The sequence below is a fragment of the Notothenia rossii genome (genome assembly GCF_949606895.1).
Source record: "Notothenia rossii genome assembly, chromosome: 11".
NCBI classification, from domain to species: domain Eukaryota; kingdom Metazoa; phylum Chordata; class Actinopteri; order Perciformes; family Nototheniidae; genus Notothenia; species Notothenia rossii.
This window is the reverse complement of record NC_136910.1, coordinates 50,485,279-50,509,516: the sequence shown is the minus strand read 5'-3', so window position 1 is coordinate 50,509,516 and position 24,238 is coordinate 50,485,279. Positions and strand designations below refer to the sequence as shown.

The following is a 24,238-nucleotide window of genomic DNA, read 5'->3' as shown; positions in this document are numbered from 1 at the left end:
ATATAGTAAAATTACAAAAGGTATATGAACACAGACAAATACGACATAAAAATGTATACGCTAATAGTTATTAGTAAAGTTGTTAACAAATAAAGTGCAAAGGGCAAGGTGATTAATTAGTAATAATAAGAAAAATAACAGCGGAATAGTAATAGTAAAAAAAAAAAGACTGGTCCTTTTGGTGTTGATGTGACTCACAGTAGATGAACCACCATTTCAGTCGCGGACATTTTGACACTTCTAACCTCCCCTATACGTCCTAATCTGACATTAGGTATGTGAAAATGTATTGATACACTTGAGGATCATGTATGTTAATCTGTAGTTAAAAAAAAATACCATATCATAATATTTATCTACAGAGTATTTTTATGTGTTACACTGTTTGTTTACATTGACTTATACCTAATTTTCTCTGCACAACAGAATATTTAAATGTGTTTTAAGTCGGCATAAAATGGTTTGAGCCAGGCTTACATCTATGTTGGTTTGTTTAGAAATTATATTTTATTTTATATCAGCCAAAAAGCTGAGGGAAATTACTTGTATTAAGATTTTGGGATCCTAAAATGTATATGTTTGTATGGACGAATTTATAACGGGACTTAAATCTACATGCAGTGATTAAGTCATTCTTTATAGCCTTTGTATCAATGGTTTTTAAACCGAATAATAAATCATATGTGACCGGAATTACATTGTTTCAAAGACAATGAAATCTTCTCAGAACAAAAATGCTGACCGAAACATTAGCCTTATTAAATATATTTGAATTAAGTTTAAGGCATGTTGAGTAGAAAGTCAGCGTACTGGAAAAAGAAAGCCATGCAGTGTCCAGGACAGGAAATGATAAGCATCAGTTTCCACCATAATGGTCATCTGGTGTATTGCCCTTTAACACAGCCCTAAATAACATCATGCAAATGAGGAGCAAAAGGCCACTGAGCCAGCTCACTTTCCCCGGTGACAAAGAGTTAGTGGAAATCCAGAAAGAAAAAAAAAACACAGCTCTCTGAACATTTCCACTGCTCCCTTTCCGCTTCACAGTGAGGTATGCACAAGACAGGAAGCGCTTCAGATTTAGTTTCTTTCCTTCGTTGAGATTACAAAGTTCCCTTTTCCCACCGTTTAAAAAGTGCTGAAGTCTGCAGTTGTTAATGTCAAAGCTTGACTACACTACAGACCTCTGAACAAGTACTCCACCCAGAAATGTATTTCATTTTTAACGTTATTGTGTATTTTTGTAGGAGTGATGTTTTGGACAGAAAGTAAAACAAACAAATATGTCTCTCCTGCGTAGTTGTTTTAATAAGTAATTCGGGGAATACAGGCGATGTTACATGGAAATATGAAAGCCTCATTTGTGCCCCCATCATCCCGCCCTGTCCATCTGCCATCTCCGCCTGCAAAGCTTTATGTGCCTGAACACATCTCTCTGCCACAGCAATCACGATTAATCCCCTCCAAATCGCTCCACAATCCCATAAACGTTATTGTATACATACATCAGGGGGTTAAAGATCGGATAAAAATAAACCACATAATTCCCTTTAATAACTTTTTGAGGTTATTCGGAAAAGGCTGCTTTCAACCAATACTTCATGTGTATTGTTATTTTAAATACCCGTAATGTTTAATGCCCTTGCGCTCTTTTGCCACTGTTTTTGTTCTGTTTTTGTTTACCAGCTGTTGTGTTTTATGATACAGCTGTCTGGGCTTAAGCTCCTTGATTATATTAAAGATCCCATGTCATGGCCATTTGTACTGATCATAATTCCATTGTTGAGGTCTACTAGAATAGATTTATATTGTGCAATGTTCCAAAATCACATTGGTTTCTCATACAGCATCTCTGAATAGTATGTGTACTCTCTGTCCTAAACGGCTTGTTGGAGCTCCTGCTCCCCCTCCCTGTGAGCCCAATGTGCTCTGATTGGTCAGCTCGCCCACTCTGTTCTGATGAGTCCACCACCGTTACAGCGGAACATCAGTGATTATGTTTTACAATGGCGTTTTTTAGCAAACGGAAAAGTATGACATGGGACCTATAAAGTTGGTATGTTAGGGTCAAATAAAATGTATTTTTACAGTAAATATCAATTGTATTTAAAATCGCAATATGGACAAGTGCAATATTTAAATCAAAGGAAACACCATTTTATCTTAAGAGCTAAATATGTGCTATATACCAATTAAGTTATTTGGAGCTGCTGATATTTCCATCCCATTGTATTGCGCAATTTAAAAAAAATGTGTTTGTCAAAGATCCTCTTAATTAATCACACTATAATCATTTCTAGAAGAATTTTGATTTAAGAAAATGATCAAACAATCCAATATGGTGAATCTCATCGCAATTGCAAGTTGTTTTTTCCAAATCGTACAGCCCTATTTAATAATTCCAATAAAATGTGACTATCAAATTGTTTTTTATAATTTAAAATATTTTACTTAAACTAAGCATCAGGCGTCCTTTTTTAAGATTTTTTTTTTCTCAAACCTATTTTGGGCATGGCGCATGAAGAAACTTGACATTTATGCATGAACAAAGATTGGATATTTATCTACAAATATATCAGGGAAAATAACTAAGATTTGTTCTTTAATGAATATGAGTTATTATTGAAGAATATTGTCATGGGGAAAGGGAAGTAAGGCAAGTTAAATGATAACATCATAATATCATAAAGGCATGGTGTGTATAAATTCAACAAATCTCATGTTTTTGTTTTTTAATTACATTTTGACGTAACGCTTTCCCACCAAAACAAATGGCTCATCCATTTTTGATCAAGCTGCAGGTTACGTGTTCCTCATTTTGTGGACATCAACATCGCCTTCGATGTTTTTGTGACTCACGGTTTCTCTGCATATAAATGAATGTGTCACGCTTCAACAACAGGAGATACTGTACACTACTCATCCCCATATACAGTATGTATACATTACCAGCTTGTTATTTAATCCACGTTTAACATTATACCCAGCGTCCTAGTGTTCTTGAACTCTTAAAGTTCTACTAAAAACATTCAAAATGGTTGAAATCTGTTTTCCAAAGAGCCTAAACATTGTCTTTGTTTTGTGTTACAGTGAAAAAAGCCAAGCTCCAAGGACCTCCAGGTGAGTACATCGGAACTTCTTCTACTTTCCAGGACTGTATTTGTCTTAAAGATCAGGGGTGTCCAAACTTTTTTCACCGAGGGCCACATACAGAAAAATATACGAAGGGCTGGGCCACTCACTATATTGCCTTTATAAGTTCAGTTTTAAGTTAGCAAAACCAATCAAATGTAGGTCAATGATGCTTGTGAGTGTTGGCAGCTCATCCCTTAAAACAGAAGCCTCAGATTGATTATAATAAGGAGAAATATGAAGGGTGTATTTCAAGCTTGTTAAGAAAAAAGCCCAATGACTTATTTACATATCAACTAACATATGTTAGAAAATGTTTCCAACTTTAGCTGACTGAATGTATTTTAAAAGTGGGCTTATTAACACATAAATACTACTGTGTAAATACAATATAAGATAAGCACAAATTTCATTTGTAAGCCATATTACATTATACTTTTTGAATTTGCTGAGGGCCGATTCAAAATGGGCCTCATTTGGCCCCCGGGCCGTAGTTTGGACAACCCTGATTAGGGCTGCACGATTTTGGGAAAAAATCAAATTGCGATTTTTCTGACAAATATTGCGATTCGATTTGCGATATTTGTTTTTAAGCGAGCCAACAGAAGTTTATTGTAAAATGCGGCCATATCTCCGGCTAGGAAGGTCGCAACAACATGCTCCCGTCTCTAGCACCCCCGCAGCCCGAGCTACGAGTGAAATAACTAAACTTACATGCAACTTTCGTTGGGTTGCTTTAAAGTCAAGCTTCAGTTTAAGATTCACCCTGTAATATCTGTAAAACATGTGATGGAGCATGACTAACCTGACTCCGATGGTTTGATTCACCAAACCATCTAGGAAAGCTCCATTGGAAGGCATTTGGAAAGGGCAGGCACTTTCAAAAATACTTGGATCAATCTGTCTTATCACCTTCAATCATGGGCCACTTCTGATTGGTTAACAATGGCTGGTACATGTGTAGCACAGCACTTCTAATTGGTGTGGATGACTGACACACAAGAAGAAAAAAAAAAAAAGTAAAAGAAATTGCAGGCTTTGCGATTTGATAATCGCATCATTTCAAATCGCGATTTCGATTTAAAATCGATTAATCGTTCAGCCCTACCCCTGATCTAAATGTTTCAAATGTTTTACATGAACACTGTTGATTTTGGAGAAAGGAAGCTTTTTTATGTGCAAATCATTTTCTCATTTTTCGGGAGACCAGAGCATATTCTGTGGCTAACTACAGGATTGTTAGTGTTGCTTTGAGACATATGTTCAATGACATTGTCTACCAAGGGTGTTTATCCAAGTTTCATCACAATATTATAATTAATCTGGACAAATATAGATATTTGCTGACATTACAAAGTATACCACGATACGATTTGTTTTTTTATGCCCATTTGTGAAAGAGAACAACTAACATTTGGTTCGATATTTTTATAGCTGGGCTTTCTTCCAGACATTTAAATGAAAAACAAGATATTACTTAAAATGAACGTATAAAAATAGGCCTCCTGTTAAGTATAAAGTGCCTTAATTCTTATAATTTAAGTGCAAATGTCTTTTAGTTGCACTTAGATGGAAACGCTGACACAGACGTGCCAAGGGAATTAAAAAAATAAAAGCATATTTTAAGGATGATATGTATGGATGACTTTTACTTTGAATCAATGATTTAGATTGTATATTATTGAATCAATACAGACAATGGATCCTATAATCTCCAACTAGTGACACAGGTGTGCCATGGACATTTCAAAATAAAGGCACACATCGTAAAGATAACATGTATCGATGTGTTTCCCTTTAAATCAATACATTTCGATCATAGATCATTGAATCAATACTGAACAATGGATCCTCCAAACTCTGACTACCTAACCCAGTGATTGAAATGGAGACATAGAGACACCAGGGGAATCTAAAACATAAAGGCGTATCTTAAAGACCTCCAACTCCCTGACCCAGTGTTGAGCTGTTGGGAAATGTACACAGCCAACCCTAACTAATGCAGCTGTTTGCACTGTATAAAGCCAGACGCCTACATGGCTCACCTAACTTAATGATAATTAGCGTTGTTGTTTTTCGAAGCATGCCACTTGCAACCATTTTCGTATGTAGGTCAATCAGTCAAGTTCTAGCGAGGCCCGGGTTGACTTTGCATTATGTTCTCCGGTGTCCTTCTATGTCATAACCGTGCACAGGTGAGCTTAGATTGTTGGTGGCTAAATCCAAATCCCCACGCTCTCCACCTAAGCAAATCCGTGGTGTGTTTAACATAACACCTTCTTCTAAGCCGTATGACGTTTCTGGCTAGATAGTCACTCTCATTCTAGGTCCCCGTCTGACCCTGTGTTTGCTGAGGATACTTGTTAAAGTTAATTACACAGCAGGCCTCTTCGTTTGTTCGCTGTGTCCCTTTCTAAATAATACAAAAAAATGAGTCAGAGGTGTCTACATTATGTCAGAGGCAGCACAGTTTATTAGTTTAGTGAGTTATTGGTTTTAGATTGTCAGCCTTCTCTTTCTGTCCCCTCCCTCCTCATGTGACACCTGTCCCAGAGCAAACATCAGGGAAATCAGTTAAGCTTGCAGTCTCCGTAAGGCGAAATGTAGACATCAGTTGTTGTGTTCTTCTTTGCTACAGGGCCATGAAGTTGAGTACAGTCCAGTATTAGATTTAGAAAAACAAGGCTATGTTCACGCTGTAAATGAGTGAGACTGTTTATTTGTTGTCTACATGCTACAGTAGAGAGAAATATGCATTGAGAAGCCAGTCTGCGGATTTATCGTCAAATGAACAATAGCAACAACATGTAGGCAATGAAACCCAACAATACATTATACATAAGGCAACAAAGAAATAAGGAAGTACAATTATGTGAGATGGAATAGGATAACACAGCATTTACAATTAAATACTGTATGGTTTGTGCCTTTTTGCAGTGCGTAGTATAAATTAGAGGCAATTTTTTGGAAAAAATAAATGACCAGCATGCTTACATTTCTATTTACACGTTTTATTAGCCTATGGTTGTTGTTCCACAGCAGAAATAGCAATCAAATTTGGATATTCAAATACTTGGGGTTGTGAATGTGTCGTCTGTATTGCAGAATGTAGCTTATATTTGTATATGCAAACATTTCACATCATGATGAATGGACTAGGGCTGCAGCGAACAATAACATATAACTTACGGCCCGTCCACACGGCGGCGTGCGTTGAAGCTTCAACGCTTCTGCCCATTCACTTTGAATGGAGTGACGTCACGCGTTGCCGAACTGCATTGTGGGAGCGTTGCTTTGCTTTGCTCGCTTCAAAGGTTGAGCAATGTTCAACTTTTGAAGCTTCGACGGAAGTGTCAGCCAATCAATTTGCGTGCTTGTGTGTCCGAGGCGGGAGATTCATGTGATTGGTTGTTGGTCGAGTTTCAGACAAGCTCACCGGCAAGCTTCAACGCACGCCGCCGTGTGGACGCTGCGTTACTTATTTTCCCCTTATCTTCCACTAATCTGCAGATTATGTTATGATTTAACTGATTATTTTATTGTCTTTACATTGTCAATTAGTAGCAAAACATATTTTTTAAAGTTTTGTTTTGTCAGTTCAAAAACATTCAGTTTCGTATGAACTAAAACGGAGAAAAGCAGAAAAATGTAATATTTGAGAGGCTGAAAACATATTCTCTATTTTTAAATTACTTTAATCGTCTATCCATTATCAAAATAGGCCGTAATTATGTTACCAACTTATTGATAAATCTTCTAACTGTTGCAGCTATATTAACTTGCATATGATATCATGAAGACATTATGATATTGTGCTACTTTTTTGGCACATTTTCCATTTAGATTACACTTATCTGCTTAAACTGCAATACAATTGATTATATCTATATATAAGTTGCATATATATCCCACTGCGTAGATCTGCACCTAATCTAGCCTCAGTCAGGTAATGGCCTTTCTCTGTTTACTCAGGCTCAAGGAATGAATGACTTAACATGATATGGTTATTTATTATCCCTTTCTGCTTCTGATAACCGTAACTTGTTTTGCATTGGGAGACGTGTGATGTATTGGAAGAGCTCTTAAAGTTTACATAAGGCTGGTCTGGAAGTGTGTTTGTGCTTCGCCACACCTTCCGATAGACTGATTTTAAGCTTTTTCTTTGGCACCCTTTAAAAACAAGTTGTTTCTGGACTTGTTGTCTGTTACTCGTTTCAATTTAATTACCAAAATAAAAGAAGTTTAAAGCTGGGTTAAGCGACTAATTCTAGGCATTGATGGGCAACAATGTCATAACAACCTCTCGGCATAAAGTTATACAAGGGGTCTGAGTGAACACTAGACTTCTGCATCTACAGTTAGCTCTGGTTTCAGACTTTAGAAAGTCTACATCGTAACGGGAGACTCTGGCCAATCACAGGCCATTTCAGAGAAAAGGAGAGAGTTCCTATTGGCTGTTTTTCAAAAGCAGATGCACGTGCAAGGCCCTCTGTCAAAACCTGATACTATGGAGGAATATACTGCAAGAAAAGTTGCTATTACCAGCGTAATCAACAACATGCTGACTCGGTAAAGCAACCTGAAAGAGGAAGATGAACTTATCAAAATGTCGGACCATTCTAGCGAAGCATTGCCCTGATGTAGACAATTCGCAATATTTTCTCATCACCTTTTGTATAGTTCTCTCTAATAATAGTTTATGCTCCTTGAATTCCAATATGTTAAAGGTTATTGTTGCCATAAGATGCCTAAAACCACATATTCCCCAAACTTGAACCGTCCCTAGTTAACATTCATCTTTCACTGTTTGCTTAGTCCATAACTTTATGAACTGAAGGCAGAGAAACTTCTCATCAGGCGGTCGCAACAATAGTAGAATAGTCCTGAAATAAATCTTCTATTACATGCAATATTGATGAGAGGTATGAATTTGAAATGTCAGCCTTCCAACTGCCTGCGTTTCCTTGACTAATTTATTGGGAAAACTCCTCATCAATCAATAATGGATGAAGACGCTTGACTGAGGGCTCGGGGTCCCGCTGCACAGGGAGAGAGAGGACTGTCTCAAAACAGGGACAGGACAGAAAGCCTGCATCGTCACTTCTGTACAACACACTCAGATGTGTGTGTTTGCACAGTATGAGAGAATGAGTGTGTGCAAACACCGTGTGTGTGCTGTCATGCATTTTGACATGTCAGAATGAGATCTCTACTCAATGAGGAAGGACCATGCCAACGTTTAACCTCATGTTGGGTTAGGCATGATTCATTCCTTTGTCTGTTGGTGTTTGTGTGGTGGATCCTGGTCAGCGAACTGGTATGGACAATATTAGGGCTCTACCGGATGTCTTTCTGAATCAGTAGATTACTCCTTTGTTCGTCCAAAAATCCAATATTTACTTCAATATAATATACATCTGAGAAAGGCAGGACATCTCCATAACTACATTTCCGTAAAACAGCATTTTCTGCTATTTCTGTCGCATGAAAAGTTACTTTAAATGATTAATCAACTATTTTAAAAAAATCATTTTTTAGAACTCTAAATAAAAGGTATATTTGAAAGCAAGAAGAAGTTCATATTGGTTTACAACACATCCAGAATGGGCACGGCTTTACCAGAGACGGTTCAAAAAGGCTACATTCACATTGGCTACATTTCTTGCAAAGAATCTGACTCCAAAATGCCATTTGTGAGAAGTACAAATCAGGAGAAAATAAACTTTGTTTGAGACCAATTTGTTTGACTTGTCCGTCTCAATATGTGAAACTAAGTATTGCAGCTGTAGGTAGTACAAAAAAAGAAGGAAGATACACTTAAATAAATCGATAGTTACGTATGTAACTACGGTTCTATGAATACTGGATGACCGCCAGAGGCGGTGCTTTAGCACTGGATATCTTCCGTCTCGCGCATGCGTAGGTCGAATATTTATATCAACAAAGTCACGTGTGACCTCGTATGACCCCGGAAGGCTTAAGTTCCGGCGTTGTCAACGAGTTCAGTCCTATGGAATCTTCTCGCGGAAACACGAGATTCCGAGTGACCAAGAAACTCTGGCGGTCATCCAGTATTCATAGAACCGTAGTTACATACGTAACTATCTTTCTATTTCATCCTTACTGACCGCCAGAGGCGGTGCTTTAGCACTGGATGACCTATACCAACAGAGTCACAAGGAAGTCTGAATACTCCCCCTATAAGGATGGCCTAGGCTGACTCTGCAGGAGGACCACACCCAGCGGGTGAGGGGCGGCAACATTCACCCTGTAGTATCTGGCGAATGTGCTCTGCACATACTGTATGTCCTTGCACCTTAGGGAGGAACGCTGTGTTCGGCCATAAGGTGACACCTGAGCCATCTGAGTTCCACCTCAGACACAAGCTGTTCACGGACAAGGCCTGAAGCTCGCTTACACGCTTTGCTGAGGTGATGGCAAGAAGGAAAGCAGTCCTGGCTGAGAGCCACTCCGGTTCTGCCTGTAACAAAGGTTCAACAGGAGGCGAGCATAGGGCATCCAGCACCAAGGGCAGGTCCCATGTAGGGGCCCTTGGGATATTCGGGGGGCGAAGCCTCAGAGCTCCCCCTTAAAAGGAGGGATACCAACCTATGGCCACTGTGCTGTTGTCAGCCCTTGCGTGTTGAGCTGATATAGCAGCCACATACACCCTGACGGTAGCGGGACACCGGCCGTCGTCCAGGAGGGACTGCAGGAACTCAAGGCTCGTCGGCACCGAGCAATATACTGGGTCCTCATTTCGCCCTTGGCACCAGTCAAAAAAACAAACAAACAGTTTCCACCTGTTTCCGTACTGCCTACGAGTAGATGGTGCCCTGGCATTTGAGAATAGTCTTCCTGACAGACTCTATGCAGTCGCTCAGCAGTGGGTCGGGCCCTCTAGTGACCAGACCCACAGCTGGAGACGGCAGGGGTCGGGTTGCCACATCCGACCCTCCAACTGATACAAGACGTTCTTCCTGTTGGGGAGACGCCAAGGCGTCCCACAGCAGAGTCTGTGCAGCAGATGGACAGGCCCACACCTAGCTGGGTTAAACAAGGAAGTTTGACAGGACAGCCAGGCGGCTTCTGCTAGAATCAAGCAACACGCCTACCAGGAGCGGGGGCGAGAACACTGCCTTCACTGGTTGAGTTGATAACGAATTCTAGATGCAGCGTAACCGGGAGCGGGTGCAAGAACACAGGCTCCACTAGCTACCTGCTGAACATAAAGAGTAGAGCCATGCTCCTACTCGCCGAACACAGCAGAGCGAACGCCTGTAATGAGGCGTCACTGAGGCTGGTAGATGAAGCGCTAAGAGCATCCTGCTGCGGGGAAGCTGAGAGGGCGAGCATGAGGTGAGAGAGGGAATTGCCTATACGGCCCATGCGCGCCGCTGCATCGGAAGCCTTAGTTAGCAGGTCATCAGTGACCGACATTGGAGTCGAGGGCACCTGGCCTCCGACCTCAGAGCTTCGTCAGGGGAAACTATGAGGGAAGCAATGGTAGGCTCAACAGCCGGCATGTGGTCAAGGCCAACTCTTGCCGCATCCTGCATGGCTGCCAGGGCTCGGCCATCGGACGTAAGACTGTAAAGAGCCTTAGTGTCCCTCCAGCACGCATGCAACTCCCTCAGATACTCACAAGAGGGAGGAACAGTAAAGGTGGCGGGTGCCGGACTGCGCCCAAAGAACACACTGGCAGGCGCTGTTTCGGGCTGCTGCGCATCCAGCTGCTAGTGAGCCAGTGCCATGCGAATGACGGTACCCATGGAGCCTTCATCTGCCTCCTCCGAGGGACCATGAGCTGAGGTACAGGAGCCAGGCCCAGAAGCATGGGATGGACTCTCCCCGTCATACTCATTAAATTGAGTGGCTGAAGCTGCCATCGAGAACACATCGTCATCTAGAATCAGCTCAGCCACGGGTGGATCGGATGCAGCGGTGTGCTCTGTACGGGCACCAACGCCTAGGATCGGTAGGTTGGGCTGTGCAGAATCGACTGTGCACGGGGAAGGTCATCCTCAGTCAGTAGTTCAACCTCGACTAGTCTAGCAGCTCCTACCGCACGAGGCATGATGGTGCAATTCATGCACGGGTCCTCCGAAAGGCCCTCCCTCAGATGCTCGAGGCCAAGACAAGAGGGACAAAGGTCATGGCCATCCTCTGGTTAATGAGGAGTCATACAGGTGTTAGAGCCGTTAGACCTAGCGATAGCTAGAGCACTCAGCTGACTGTAAATAACTGGGCCAGGAAACAAATATGCAGTGGAGGGTAGTGAGCACAATAGTAGTTAGCTTGAGCGTGAGCACTCTGCTAACTGGGGTGAGAACAATGAAGTCAGTTAATGGTTTTATGCCGTGAGAGGAGAGCGGGAATACTCTCTCCACTAGCGCCGTAGCGAGTTAGCCTAAGCAAGAGCACTCAGTCAACTGAAGAATGGAACGGGCATTAAACAAACTGTGTGCAGTCTGAGGGGAGCGGAAACACTCTATTCACTATCGCTGTAGCAAGTTAACTTTGAGCGAGAGCACTCAGTTAACTGGAGGATGGAACAGGAACCAACTGTGAGCAGGGAGAGGGGAGCGGAAACACTCTCTTCACTAGCGCTGTAGCAAGTTAAAGTGGACCTATCATGCTATATTTGAATAATATAGTGTAGGACCATACCTATATAAGGCATATTTATACTTTTTATTTTTCAAAATACCAAACAGATCATGCTGATGGGCTGATTCTGTGAGAACAGCACCATCTACAGGCCTGGCATATGTACTACAGCGTCTCCAGCGTTTTCGAACGGCAAAGCCCGTGGCTGTCTCCTCCTGATTGGTGGAGTTGGCCCAATAGCCGTAGCGCCACTTCTGTGACGTCATAGAAGTGTTCAAATCTGGATCAGGAACCAAATGTATGTAGTGAGAGGGGGGCGGAGACGCTCCCTTCACTAGCGCCGTAACAGTTAGTTTGAACGAAAACACTCATCTAATTGGACGATAAAACAGGCAAGGAACCAAATATATGTAGTGAGAGGGGGGCGGAGACGCTCCCTTCACTAGCGCAGTAACAAATTAGCGAGAGCCCTCGGCTAACTTGTACACATTTATCTCATTAGCTTGAGAATAGATAGTACAATCAGCGACAAATGGTAGCGATCTCACCGGCTGACGTGCAGGAGCGTCCGCTCTTTACCGGTCCGGAGCTCCTAGGGTCCGAGCGGTGAACACCGCGGTCCCCTCCCTTGGGAGGGCGGACAGCTAGCTCGTTGCAGCCTTTGGAGGGCGAGCGGTTTCCGAGCCCGCAGCTCCGATCGAGACGATCACAAGGCTACAGGTAGCGATGAGCTAGAATCTTAATTTTCAATAAGCTAGCTTGGCTTCTACTCAAAAAGTAGTAACCTGCGCAGCGAGAAGATGAAAAAGGACTGAACTCGTTGACAACGCCGGAACTTATGCCTTCCGGGGTCATACAAGGTCACACGTGACTTTGTTGATATAAATATTCTACCTACGCATGCGCGAGATGGAAGATATCCAGTGCTAAAGCACCGCCTCTGGCGGTCACTAAGGATGAAATAGAACCACTCCACTTCTTGCATTTGTTTGACCATTTATTCTTCCACAACAGGCACAATGCAATTCAATTCAGCTACCTTAAATGGGATAGCGAGTGTGGTGAAAGTGTGATGGTGTTGCAATAGAAATAGCGGTGAACATTTTCAGTCAACAGAACCATTCACTCCCAAGCTCCAGTGAACGCACCCACCACCAATAAGTGAAAAACTACTACTTAATAAATAAAAAAACATAGACCTTACAAAAAGTTATTCAAGCTGTGAAAAGTGTTAAACGTTAGCCCTAGCTAACTAATATTCACAATGCTAAATGTTTTTAGCTATTAAAATATCTAATGTTAGCAAAATAACATACAATTACAATTTGCCGTGCCCACTTCGGAGACAGGTACCGATACTTTTCCATACCATTGACGCCAAATCTCATAAATCTCATGTTTAGCTATAGAACATCTTCATCTTCAGTGTGCCGCCATATATTTGGTGTTTTCCCGGACAGTTGTTGCTGCTTTCTCCTTAGGTGCAGATTGTATCTGCTGTATTGTAGACAGCACCTGCTGCAAAGGATACACAGCCGCTAAGTGGCTCTTATCTAATCCATACATCCTCTTCCCTTATCTCATCTCTTCAATTCATGGTAGCCGGCCCAAACGTGGCACAAGGCATGCACTATCTAATTAGGGGAGAGGCTTGAGTATCCCCCAGGCTCCCTTTGTAATAATGCCTGTGTTTTGTCCTACTGTCCACCCAAGACAATAATTAGGTCTGTCTTCTTTCACACACGCTGTTTGCCAGAAGGACAATGCTTTTAGACGGTATTACGCCTCCAGGTTTTTTTTTACAACATGGTTTTTTTTAAGGGCCGAATTTAATCTTTATATATATATGGCAGTAGGAAACCAACTGGGTCAAATGTTTATTGTAAGATTGTGTCAAGAGTTGAGTTTGGTTTAGTTATCTGGCTACTGTGTTGAAGGGGCTGTGTAAAGTAAATGTTTCAAAATGTTGCCAGGGTATCAAGGAAAATCTTTGTTTAGGGTGGTCAGGTAATCAATCGACAAAAGAACAGCTGATGCCTTGCTTTTATTTCCCACAGACCAAGGGGGGTGTGTGTGTGTGTGTGTGTGTGTGTGTGTGTGTGTGTGTGTGTGTGTGTGTGTGTGTGTGTGTGTGTGTGTGTGTGTGTGTGTGTGTGTGTGTGTGTGTGTGTGTGTGTGTGTGTGTGTGTGTGTGTGTGTGTGTGTGTGTGTGTGTGTGTGTGTGTGTGTGTGTGTGTGTGTGTGTGTGTGTGTGTGTGTGTGTGTGTGTGTGTGTGTGTGTGTGTGTGTGTGTGTGATTTCTGTATGTGCACAGGGACAAACTGTCATGTCTTCCAAAAAATTGTGGGTGAATGTTTATCGCTTCCAATGAGAAAAAACTCGCCTCCAGTGTTTGAATGATTGTGACTTTTGGCTTGTGTTGTGAAGCTATCAGGTATTTAACCTAAAAGAGGCCCTGTTATTCTCTTTTTCTGGTTCATATTGTATTTACAATATACTCTTCTGTGACATGTTTACATCCTTCAATGTTCAAAAAGCTCTTTATTTTTCTCATACTGCCTGTGCTGCAGCACCTCTTTTCACCCTCTGTCTGAAACCAGAGCCCAGTCTGCTCTGATTGGTTAGCTGGCCAGCTCTGTTGTGATTGATCAACCGCTTAGAGATGTCCCTCCCCTTATTAAGTGCAATGTGTTGGAGCGCTATCTAATACAAACGCAGGTGTTGCATATTGATATCCATATGTCGCAGAAGTGAACAAAGGAGTCAAATGGAGGCGTTTCAGGCAGGGTGGGGGGGGAGTGTGAGAGAAACTCTGTTTGTTGGGAACTTTTTGGAGTGGATTTTAGCCTTTGTAGACCATTTATTTCCACACAAACCTATATAACACACTACAGGGATAACCCATATTAGGGCCTTTTTAATGCCAAAACTAATGACCTATCTGGTTATTTCATCTATATACAGTTCCATAGTTAAAATTCTCAAATCTTAACGTTTACAAAATTGTAATAATTTAGTATGAAGTGTGATACAATATGAACCAAAGCCCAAGATCAGAGTTTCAGGCCCCGCCCACACGGAGACGAAAATGAAAAAAAACCGAGGTCGATATCAAAAAAGTCTTCCGTCCACACGGAATCATCTCAAGAAACGTGTCCGTCCACACGAGACCGCTGGAGACGCTGTAGTTCATATGCCGGGCCTGTAAGTGGCGCTGTACTTCCGCCACAAATTACACTAAAAGCAGCGAATAAGACCCTCGAGTATGGTTGCCATGGTTGCCTGGTTGCCCTTCTGTTTATTCTCCGCGGTGGATTTAGCAACATGTAGTTCTTGTAATTCTCCATGTCCACTTGGTACTGATCGTTTTGGTAGAGAAGCTGTAGATTTTGCACTAACATCTGTACCATGGTCAGTAGCGCGAACGCAACCCTGTGATCTGCCATTGTTGTTGTTGGCGAAACGCATCAGCAATGACGCGGGGGTGAGCGGGGCTATGATTGTTTAGGGCGTACACACGGTGCCGCAAGCGTCACATTACCAGACCTTCCCACTTTGGGATGCGTTATCGTTTGAGGGCTCCGTTTCCGCGGCTCCGTTACGGCCTCGTGTGGACGAACCTTCCATACGATAAAGAACTATAGCGGATAACACCCGTTTCGTCTCCGTGTGGACGGGGTCTCAGTGTAATTCGTTCCTCCAGCTGCTTGAGTGCCCAGGTAGGGGGTCGTATTTATTTATTTATTTGTATAGTTTGAGTCTCAGGGAAGACCCCCCCCCCTGGTGCACCACCAGAGTGAAACAGGGCACATCAGCCTGCACGTGTTGATGCTCCCTCTCCCTGCAGCGGGAAATGAAAAGTGGGATGGCTGCGTCACGCGCCGTTTAATCCGCCCTCCGCTCCCCCCCCTTCAGCCCTCTTCTCCCTGCGCTGACAGCTGGGTGTTGTGGCTCTGCTGACCGCCATGATGGAGGCTGATGGAGATCACTGGGTGTGAAAATCATCTACACACTCGCAGACAGGCACTTGACTCCACGTTACAAAAGCAAACGGTCCCAGCTAGGGCCGCAAACAACACTTTTTTTCATCATTGATTGATTTATCGATATATTTTTTTTAGATTAAAGTTGCTTTGGCCCAGGAAGGTCGTCCAACAGTCGGGTGGTCGGTGGTTCAATCTACAGCCTCTGCTGTCAGTGTCCTTGGGCAGATGCTTAACCCCAAGTTGCGTGCCAACAGTGTTCGAATGTGTGTAGATGCTGACCTTTATATGTAAAGGGTAATCCATTTACCATTTAACAATTATTGTTTATTTATATTCTGATATATAACATTTGGGAAATTAGTCAAAAAAATCCATCCTAATTCTCAAAGTCTCTCAGTCCAAATAAAAAAGATAAAAACATGATATAAAGCTCTGAAAAGCAGGAAATCTTCATATTGATCTTGTTTTGTGAGTCGAAAACCCAAATATATGTTCTTGTTTTTTACGACTTTAATAACAAACTTGGATTAAAACTAAATAAATTCATTGTTAGGGCTGCCTGTACCTTTTATTACAGAGACAGATATTAAGGGGGAGATAAAGAGCATGTAGATACTCCCTATGTTGGAATTGAACCCTTGTCCACAACTGTATGGACTGAGCCCCAGTACATGGGTAGCAGGACATTTATATTTAATTTAGAATTTAAAAAGGAAAAAAGGTCAAAAATCTCCAAATGTTAAGGCGACAATATTTTTATTTTCTGTGATTTTTGCACAAATAACTACAACACCCTGCAATCCGCCATTATATTGTACCTTTCTTTGTTAAGACTGCCTTTACCTTTGACTGAACTGAATTTCAATGTTAGTCTTGATGCTATCAGGGCTGACGGAGACCTTTCCGCAGCAGAAACAGGTCATGGGTAACAGCGGACCTTCTTCCTCTATGACACACTCCATATTAAGAGTGCAATGATATAGAGTAGTTTCAAAAGAAGATGGTGTTCACTGTGCGGTAAAGACTTTGCATGCTGCATGAGGTTGGCTCTGCATGGAGATTAACAGAGTCAGTGTGCTGGCCTGGCCTGGCTTGGCTTGACTTAGTTGGGGGGGAGGGGGGGGGGTTTATCTGCTTTCACTCTCACTGGATCTCCTAATGTCTACCACACAAAGCCCGCCCCGGTGAATATTAATGTAGAATTACTTGACAGTGTGTATTTCTCCTTTTGGTTTGTTTCGACTTAAATATATGTCTTTATATTGTATCATCTTATGACTGTTGACAATTTTTTTAATTATGTATTTTGGCCCCGTTTTGTCAGATAAATATTACTGTACCAATCATCTGTAGAGCTTTTTCATCTCATTTTCTCTTATAATAATACACAAGTCTCTCACATGTATTTGCAGTAAGTTTACCTCACTATATTTTGAAATTGGATTTATTGAGTTTTCAGTGAAATAAAAAGGAAGGGAAAGAAAGAGAGAGAGAGATGTCGTAACAAGGGGACAATTATTTATTATTATTTCAATTGTATGAACTCTGTAAATGGCCATCAAACTTGATTGCTTATAGTCTAGAAAGGGCTCAACATTGCTTCAGACTGTCTCCTTTTCCAAAGGACATTACATGCCTCGCTATAATTTAAACATAATCTCTCTTTTCCTTTTGTTTTCAGACAAGTTCAACACCTACGTGACGCTGAAGGTGCAGAATGTCAAGAGCACGACGATCACGGTGCGGGGGGACCAGCCCTGCTGGGAACAGGATTTCATGTTGTAAGTTATATCAAAAAAAGACACAATTTAATAATTCACCAACTGTAATAAATATGACTTTCATGGTAAAGAAAGCAAATTATGCAATGACATCGAGCACTTCAATACAAACTACAACCAGAACGTTTTTATAAGACTGGTTTGGCCAGTTGCTCCCTTTTTAAAATGATATAAAATATTATTGAATAAATATATTTAAATACACATATAAATGATAAGTAATGGTGCAATACAAATGTTAAAACAAATAATTAAAATATAAAAAGCTATAAATAAAATAGAATGGAATATCAAAAATATGTTCATAATATCCCATATTATTATATAATCAGTATCATTCATTTATGTAAATAAAGACACGTTCCAAAAAAAGAATCTTTTTGTATTACGTGAACGGTCCCCAGCCTAGTTCCTACCTGGTGCTTTGAGCTCCGGGAAAGGTGTCTTTGTTTTCCCGCTGTGCGAGTATCTTGTTAAACAGCTGCTGTTCATTTCCTCTTTGTAATTCATTGGTTTAATTTCCTCGTTTTACTTTCCCCGTGAAAGGTATCTATGGTGACAAGAGAGCCGGCACGTTGTTGCATGCGTGTCATTGTTTGTCTTTTGTTAAGTCGCTCATTGCTACACTGTTTGTTTTTCCAGACCTTCATCGCTCTGCTGTCCATTAATGATGTGTCAGCTATGATGTAAACCAAAAAAAAAATCTCTATATATACCCATCTACATTTCCATCAAATGCCCAGCACCATTCGTTGGGGGAAAAAAAGTATTTATTGTATGTAAAATCTGTTAAAAACATTTAAAAAAAACTCCTCAGTTTACTTTCCTAACATGGTGACATCACTTTGTAACACTCACACTTCTATTGGCTACACATTGTACATGATAGGCTTAGACCTATAAATACCTTTTTGAACATCGAAGCATGTAAACATGTCACACTAGAGGCACTAAATATAAAATATGAACCAGAAATGTGCCTTATAGGGCCTCTTTAATGTTTGGGTAAACAATATCAGGATATATAATGATTTCTGTTTAGTCAATAATCAAAAATCCGTATGAAAAAACACACAGGAAAGCCTTAGTTAGTATACTCCTGTGTGAAATAAATACTTAGCAAATGAAATGTAGCATTTTTAAATGTTAAGAACATTTCAACTGAAATTATAGAGAAATAATAAATACATGTAAGTCCTATCATATATCATGGTATATAGCAAATGATATATAATGCCATTTGTATATTGTTCTAACTGTATGTATCATTATATGCATGAATGAGCACATGATTTAGAAAGCCTACAGTAAATGCCAATATGCACCTGGACACTCAGCCCCCCCCCTCCCCCTTAATTTTTCTCAATGAGCTGCTCTCTTTGATTATCTTTTCCTCTCATCTTCCTTTTGTTTGGCCCTTCAATCAATATATAAGCTGCCACAGATAGAGAGAATATGCAAATGCCCTTGTAGCGCTGCTCCTTTCAAAATTGATATGCCATTTTGTTGCTGTCATCAAGCTGTTTTTCAAGCCCTTTGAAAAGCATGTTGAATTACAAAACAAGGCTTGAATATGATAGCTAACACACAACGAAGAAAGGAAGTAGCCTTTGTCATCCACAGTTATGGGGCCTGGCAGTAACTATGGAGACATTTATGGGTGGATTTAATGGCGATCAGAAACATGTTTTCTGATAACAAGGGCTCAAACTACACAACTATGGTTATTATCCGCTGAGTGCGCTGACCTTTCCAACCCTTGGGTGTTAAAAAGGTGATATAAACACGCTTGACAGTACTTCCATCATTTTTTAAATTTGAATCTTTCCTCAGTGAGATCAACAAGCTGGACCTCGGCCTCATTGTCGAGGTGTGGAACAAAGGCCTCATCTGGGACACCATGGTGGGGACATCATGGATTCCTCTGAAGGGTATCCAACAATCAGAGGAGGTACTGTTAGTAATTCTTGAACCCTGAGAGCAGGACAGACTGCAAAGAGTCAAGGGAAGCTTATAAAAGTTAACAGCATTTAATTACACAAAAGATGCGGTGATGTACAAATGAAATTTGCGAGTGGAGGCTCTCTCCCCATGCGTCCGGTCAGCCGAGGTCAGGGAAAAGAGGTCGATTCTTGGCTTGCTCTTCCTGTTGTCATCTGAGGTCTTCTCCTATTGGCCGGTGTCGTCGGGGGGCGGGTCCAATGCAATTCCTGCCTTTTTCTGTTGCTAAATTACATCATTCTGGTGTCTGTGGTTATTTAAACATTCCCTGATAAACGTTATTCAGCGTCAATAAATGAGTGCTAATCCCAGTGTGTTTAGTGTACAACATCACATGTCATTTCACCTTGCTTCAATTCACTGTTTCGAAAACGTAGCATTTCGCCACATGCTAATGCTATCCGGAAATGACGAAGTTCACTAGCGGAAAACCGGACGTCATGTGTGAATCTTCGGTTTTTAGAATAAAACAGATTTAAATTAAATACAGTGTATTTAATTCAAATTACGCCATATCAACATTGATTTTAATTTCTAACAGTACGCATATGCACCCATACACAATATAAATAACACAAATTCTGTGAGATCAGGTTCAGGTTCTTATACCCGTAGGTAAGATAAGGGATCAATCCTGATTCCTGACACACTCTAACAGACACATCTCTAATACAAATAATTAATAAAAGTACACCCTGCTCCGTCAAATGTTAAAAAGAAAAACACTAGTACAAACACAAGATATAAACCTAAGATACAATACCGTAATTTTCGGACTATAAGCCGCGCCTTTTTTCCCATTTTTCGACGCTGCGGCTTATATAACGGTGCGGCTAATCTATGGATTTTTACAGCTAACGGCCACTAGGGGACCTCCTAAATCTATGGATTTTACAGGTTACAGTCCAGCGCCTTTAACTCTATGGGCTCTATGGCCGGTCCGCGCCCCCCACCTTTAAGCGGCGGGCTCCAGCAGGAAAAGCTGGAGGCCGGAAAAGAGTGAGACAGGTAGCGCCAAAAGTAAAAGTGGAACCGAGAGTGGTACGAGAGAGAAAACGAGAGCAAGACAGACAGACAGACATTACGAGAGCGAGACAGTTTGTCCCCGTACCACTGGTTGAAAACCACTGCTGTAGATCACTGCCGGTACGTGCGCTGGGAGCGCACCGTTTAAGTTTGAAAGTTGAAAAGTTTGTGTGTCTGAAACGCTATGTGATACAGTACAGTTTACACAGCACATGTTCTGTAGCTACTATTGCACTAAATGGTAACACTTGAATACGTTATGCAAATATGCAACTTGTTTGTTGAAATGTTAATAAATGGGAGCTTCCTCAAACAGCCATCTCTTTCCAGACAATCCCCTCTGTGCACGAACCCTTACATATGGTAATTAAACATTAAAACACCTGCGGCTTATAGTCCAGTGCGGCTTATATATGTACACATCATTCAATTTAGCTGCTGCGGCTTATATTCAGGTGCGCCTTATAGTCCGAAAATTACGGTACTTGAAAATTATGATTACTGATAATGATGGCAGAAGGTTAGTAGAATAATGAACACTAAGAAGATCCAATTGTCCAAATGTCAATATCAATGTATGTGTCTTCATTGCAGGAGGGCTCGGGGGACTGGCTCTTTCTGGACGCAGAGGTCCTGATGAAGGCAGATGAGATATATGGCACCAAGAACCAAACGCCTCATCGAGTCCTGCTGGACTCTCGCTTCGAGCTGCCTTTTGGTGAGATACGAGAGTCTCTGACACAGTTGTCAAGGTCAGGTCTTTATGAAAGACATTTTCCCATCATCTCAAGTACCAGCTCTGACCACAATGGGTGCATGATAATAAAAAGTACATTTGAGTTTCTGGTTGGCGTAGGGCAAATCAAACCGTGATCCAATGAGATACACAAAGGTGCACACGTGTTTCCTGCTGAAATGTCACCAGTCGCTGCTCAGGAAATGCTATCCAGCCTGGGGCACTGCCTTTCAAATGAATCATATCTTCTAACCTGGTGTCCTGTAGTCTTATGCAAGCATCTGTCATTGTAATTCAAATACAAAAATAAAAGACTAAATGAACAACATGTTCAAGAAGACTACAAGGTCACCTTCTCCCCGTAACAAAATTAAATCATAACCAAATAGCGTTATCTCATTAAATCAGGACACTTAAGTTGAACAACTAATGGCTAGAAACAGGGCAGTCTTAGACGTTCGTCCAACCGCCTAATGTCCCGTCTCTGGTTCCACTGGGGATTAGAAGTTTCTGGTCTGCTTAAATTGAGGGCACTGACTCGTATATGGCAGATCTTCCTTTATTAACTTAGGTTCAGGAAATATAATTTGGTCTTCGCCAGGCTGTTCCATTGTGGCCAACAGGATTAAGGAACTATTAAGAATATGTTTATATATAGCTAAAATGAAGAAGAGGAGAGTATTACGGGGACATTTCCCTTAGCTTAATCAAACATCCCACAATGCACCTTCTTTTTATTTTCAACATACTGTTCCTGCATACTTCATTTATACTCATTTCATGTTCATTGATCAAAGAAAATGCTCGACCTCAGACACCTCCTTGATTAGCTATTAGCTTGTTAGCTTGACTTAGAATTTAAAAAAGTAATTTCAAGTAATTTCATTCAAATATATTTGCCCTAGGTTACCATTCAGTTACAGTGTATCCAGAGGGTGGTCGTCCCCTGTGCTCCTCCTGCTCTCTGGGTTTGACCACAGTTATCCTACAGTATCTCTGATACCAGGACTCCATATTAAGCTCAAGCCCTGTGATCATCAAAGTTAGAGCAGGGAGTCTGTCCACCAAGTGTTTTTTTATTTGTATTCAAGAGGAGACCTTTCAAGGTTGCAGGAGGCCATCGTGACTCTCTGAGCCACCACAGTCGTTCATTAAAGCTGTGGGTCGGTGTGTCTTTGAAGCCTGGCCTTTGTGTGAGTGGCCTTTAATGTGCATCTGTCGACTGAGCAGCACCAAATGCCCCTGCAAAGAGGGAATAGTGAGAAGACCTGCTCCAATACTTAAAACAACCTAATAATTTGATTATTTTAATGGATTGTTTGAGGGCTATTGTTGATGAGAATATCAATGGATTACAGAGCCGGCAGAGGGGAGTAATATTGCCAGAAACATAAACAGATAAAAATGATTAAGTTAATGAAAATACAAACTTATTTTATATATAAATGATATGTTCATTAATACAGTTATATCCGAGTAGAATACATTGCGTTTTGTGAAATTCTTTATTTTTAGCGCTGCTGCTCTCACAGAAAGAGATTTTGTCGAATTAGCCAAAATTAGCCTAAAGTAAGATGTACCACTCCATGTAGAATTTAGAAAACCAGACAGAGGTTCAAGTTGTTTTGGAAACTTTCCACACTGAATGAATGACAGCCCTGAATAATAGGACATCGTGATGACTTCTTTTGTTATAGCATATTTTAATCGTTTGTTTACAATTAAGTGAATCTGTTGGCTTTAGTTTGGCGGCCAATATTTATGTTCTCATTGCTCAGGCTCATACAAAATGAAAGGGGCTTAGTGTATTATGATGAGCAGGATGTTTATTCAAACATAGTAAGGTGGTGTGTGTGTGTGTGTGTGTGTGTGTGTGTGTGTGTGTGTGTGTGTGTGTGTGTGTGTGTGTGTGTGTGTGTGTGTGTGTGTGTGTGTGTGTGTGTGTGTGTGTGTGTGTGTGTGTGTGTGTGTGTGTGTGTGTGTGTGTGTGTGTGTGTGTGTGTGTGTGTGTGTGTGTGTGTGTGTGTGTGTGTGTGTGTGTGTGTGTGTGTGTGTGTGTGTGTGTGTGTGTGTGTGTGTGTGTGTGTGTGTGTGTGTGTGATGTAGACATCCCGGATGATGAGGCTGAGTACTGGACAGGCAAGCTGGATCGCATCAATACCATGGGGATCCATGATGAGGTAAAGTGCAATTTGAAAAGATTTGACTTGTATTCATATTTGTTTCAAGAAAGCACCGCACATCAGTTTATTCATACTGATAATATCTCTGTATGTCTTATAAGATGTGCTGAATGTTTTCGTCTACATCTTCTTCTAATGCCACATGACTGGTTTTCCTTTCTATAAATATTGATGGAGTGGTAATGGTGAATTGTTTTAGTAAATAATAGATATATGCCAACATGAAAAACAAATTGAATGCTGTTTTCTTTCCCTCTCTCCTCTGTAGTATCCTCTTCACGATGACGTTCAGAGTCGCCCTCTGCCATTTGCCGCCTCCCAGTGCTGTGAGTGCACACGCTCCTTTTGACCTCTAGATGGAGCCATTTCTCCGTCTTTCTATTTTCAGACTTTAATATTATTTCCTCTCACGTCCTTACTTTAAAATGGAGTCCTTCTATCTTTTGAACCCTTATGCATGTCAAATGTTTGACTTCCTCTCGGATGGGGTTTTCCCTCATCCTCTCACTATTACAACACAGGGACACTTTTGTTTTCACAACCCCTGCCTCCTCTGACTGTACCTCTCACTTGTAACGTCTGCACTTCCACCAGGCAACTATTTCGGATGGGCTGAGCCTCTGAGTATGTAAACAAAACTTGATCAAATTCTCCCCCCCCGGCCAATCCTCAGTGCCCTCTGCATGTCCTAATGCCCCACATTCCCCGATAACATATAATCTATAAGGATTTATTGCATTTTTATATCATTAATCCACCCTAACACTTTTTCCTAAATGATTT

The 24,238-nt window shown here is 41.3% G+C and overlaps 1 protein-coding gene across 3 annotated transcripts in view; it reads left to right on the top strand.

Moving 5' to 3' along the window:
- Positions 1–24,238, top strand: part of unc13bb (unc-13 homolog Bb (C. elegans)) — a 78,380-nt gene that overhangs the window by 8,866 nt on the left and 45,276 nt on the right. For 2 of the 3 annotated variants that reach the window (XM_079656718.1, XM_079656717.1), the window contains exons 2-8: positions 3,091–3,120; positions 17,410–17,509; positions 19,343–19,460; positions 21,131–21,254; positions 23,379–23,452; positions 23,724–23,781; positions 24,050–24,079. In XM_079656718.1, coding sequence (XP_079512844.1) covers positions 3,091–3,120; positions 17,410–17,509; positions 19,343–19,460; positions 21,131–21,254; positions 23,379–23,452; positions 23,724–23,781; positions 24,050–24,079 — 534 coding nt within the window. The remainder of the gene's footprint in view (positions 1–3,090; positions 3,121–17,409; positions 17,510–19,342; positions 19,461–21,130; positions 21,255–23,378; positions 23,453–23,723; positions 23,782–24,049; positions 24,080–24,238) is intronic. The other variant, XM_079656719.1, reaches the window with a different exon arrangement.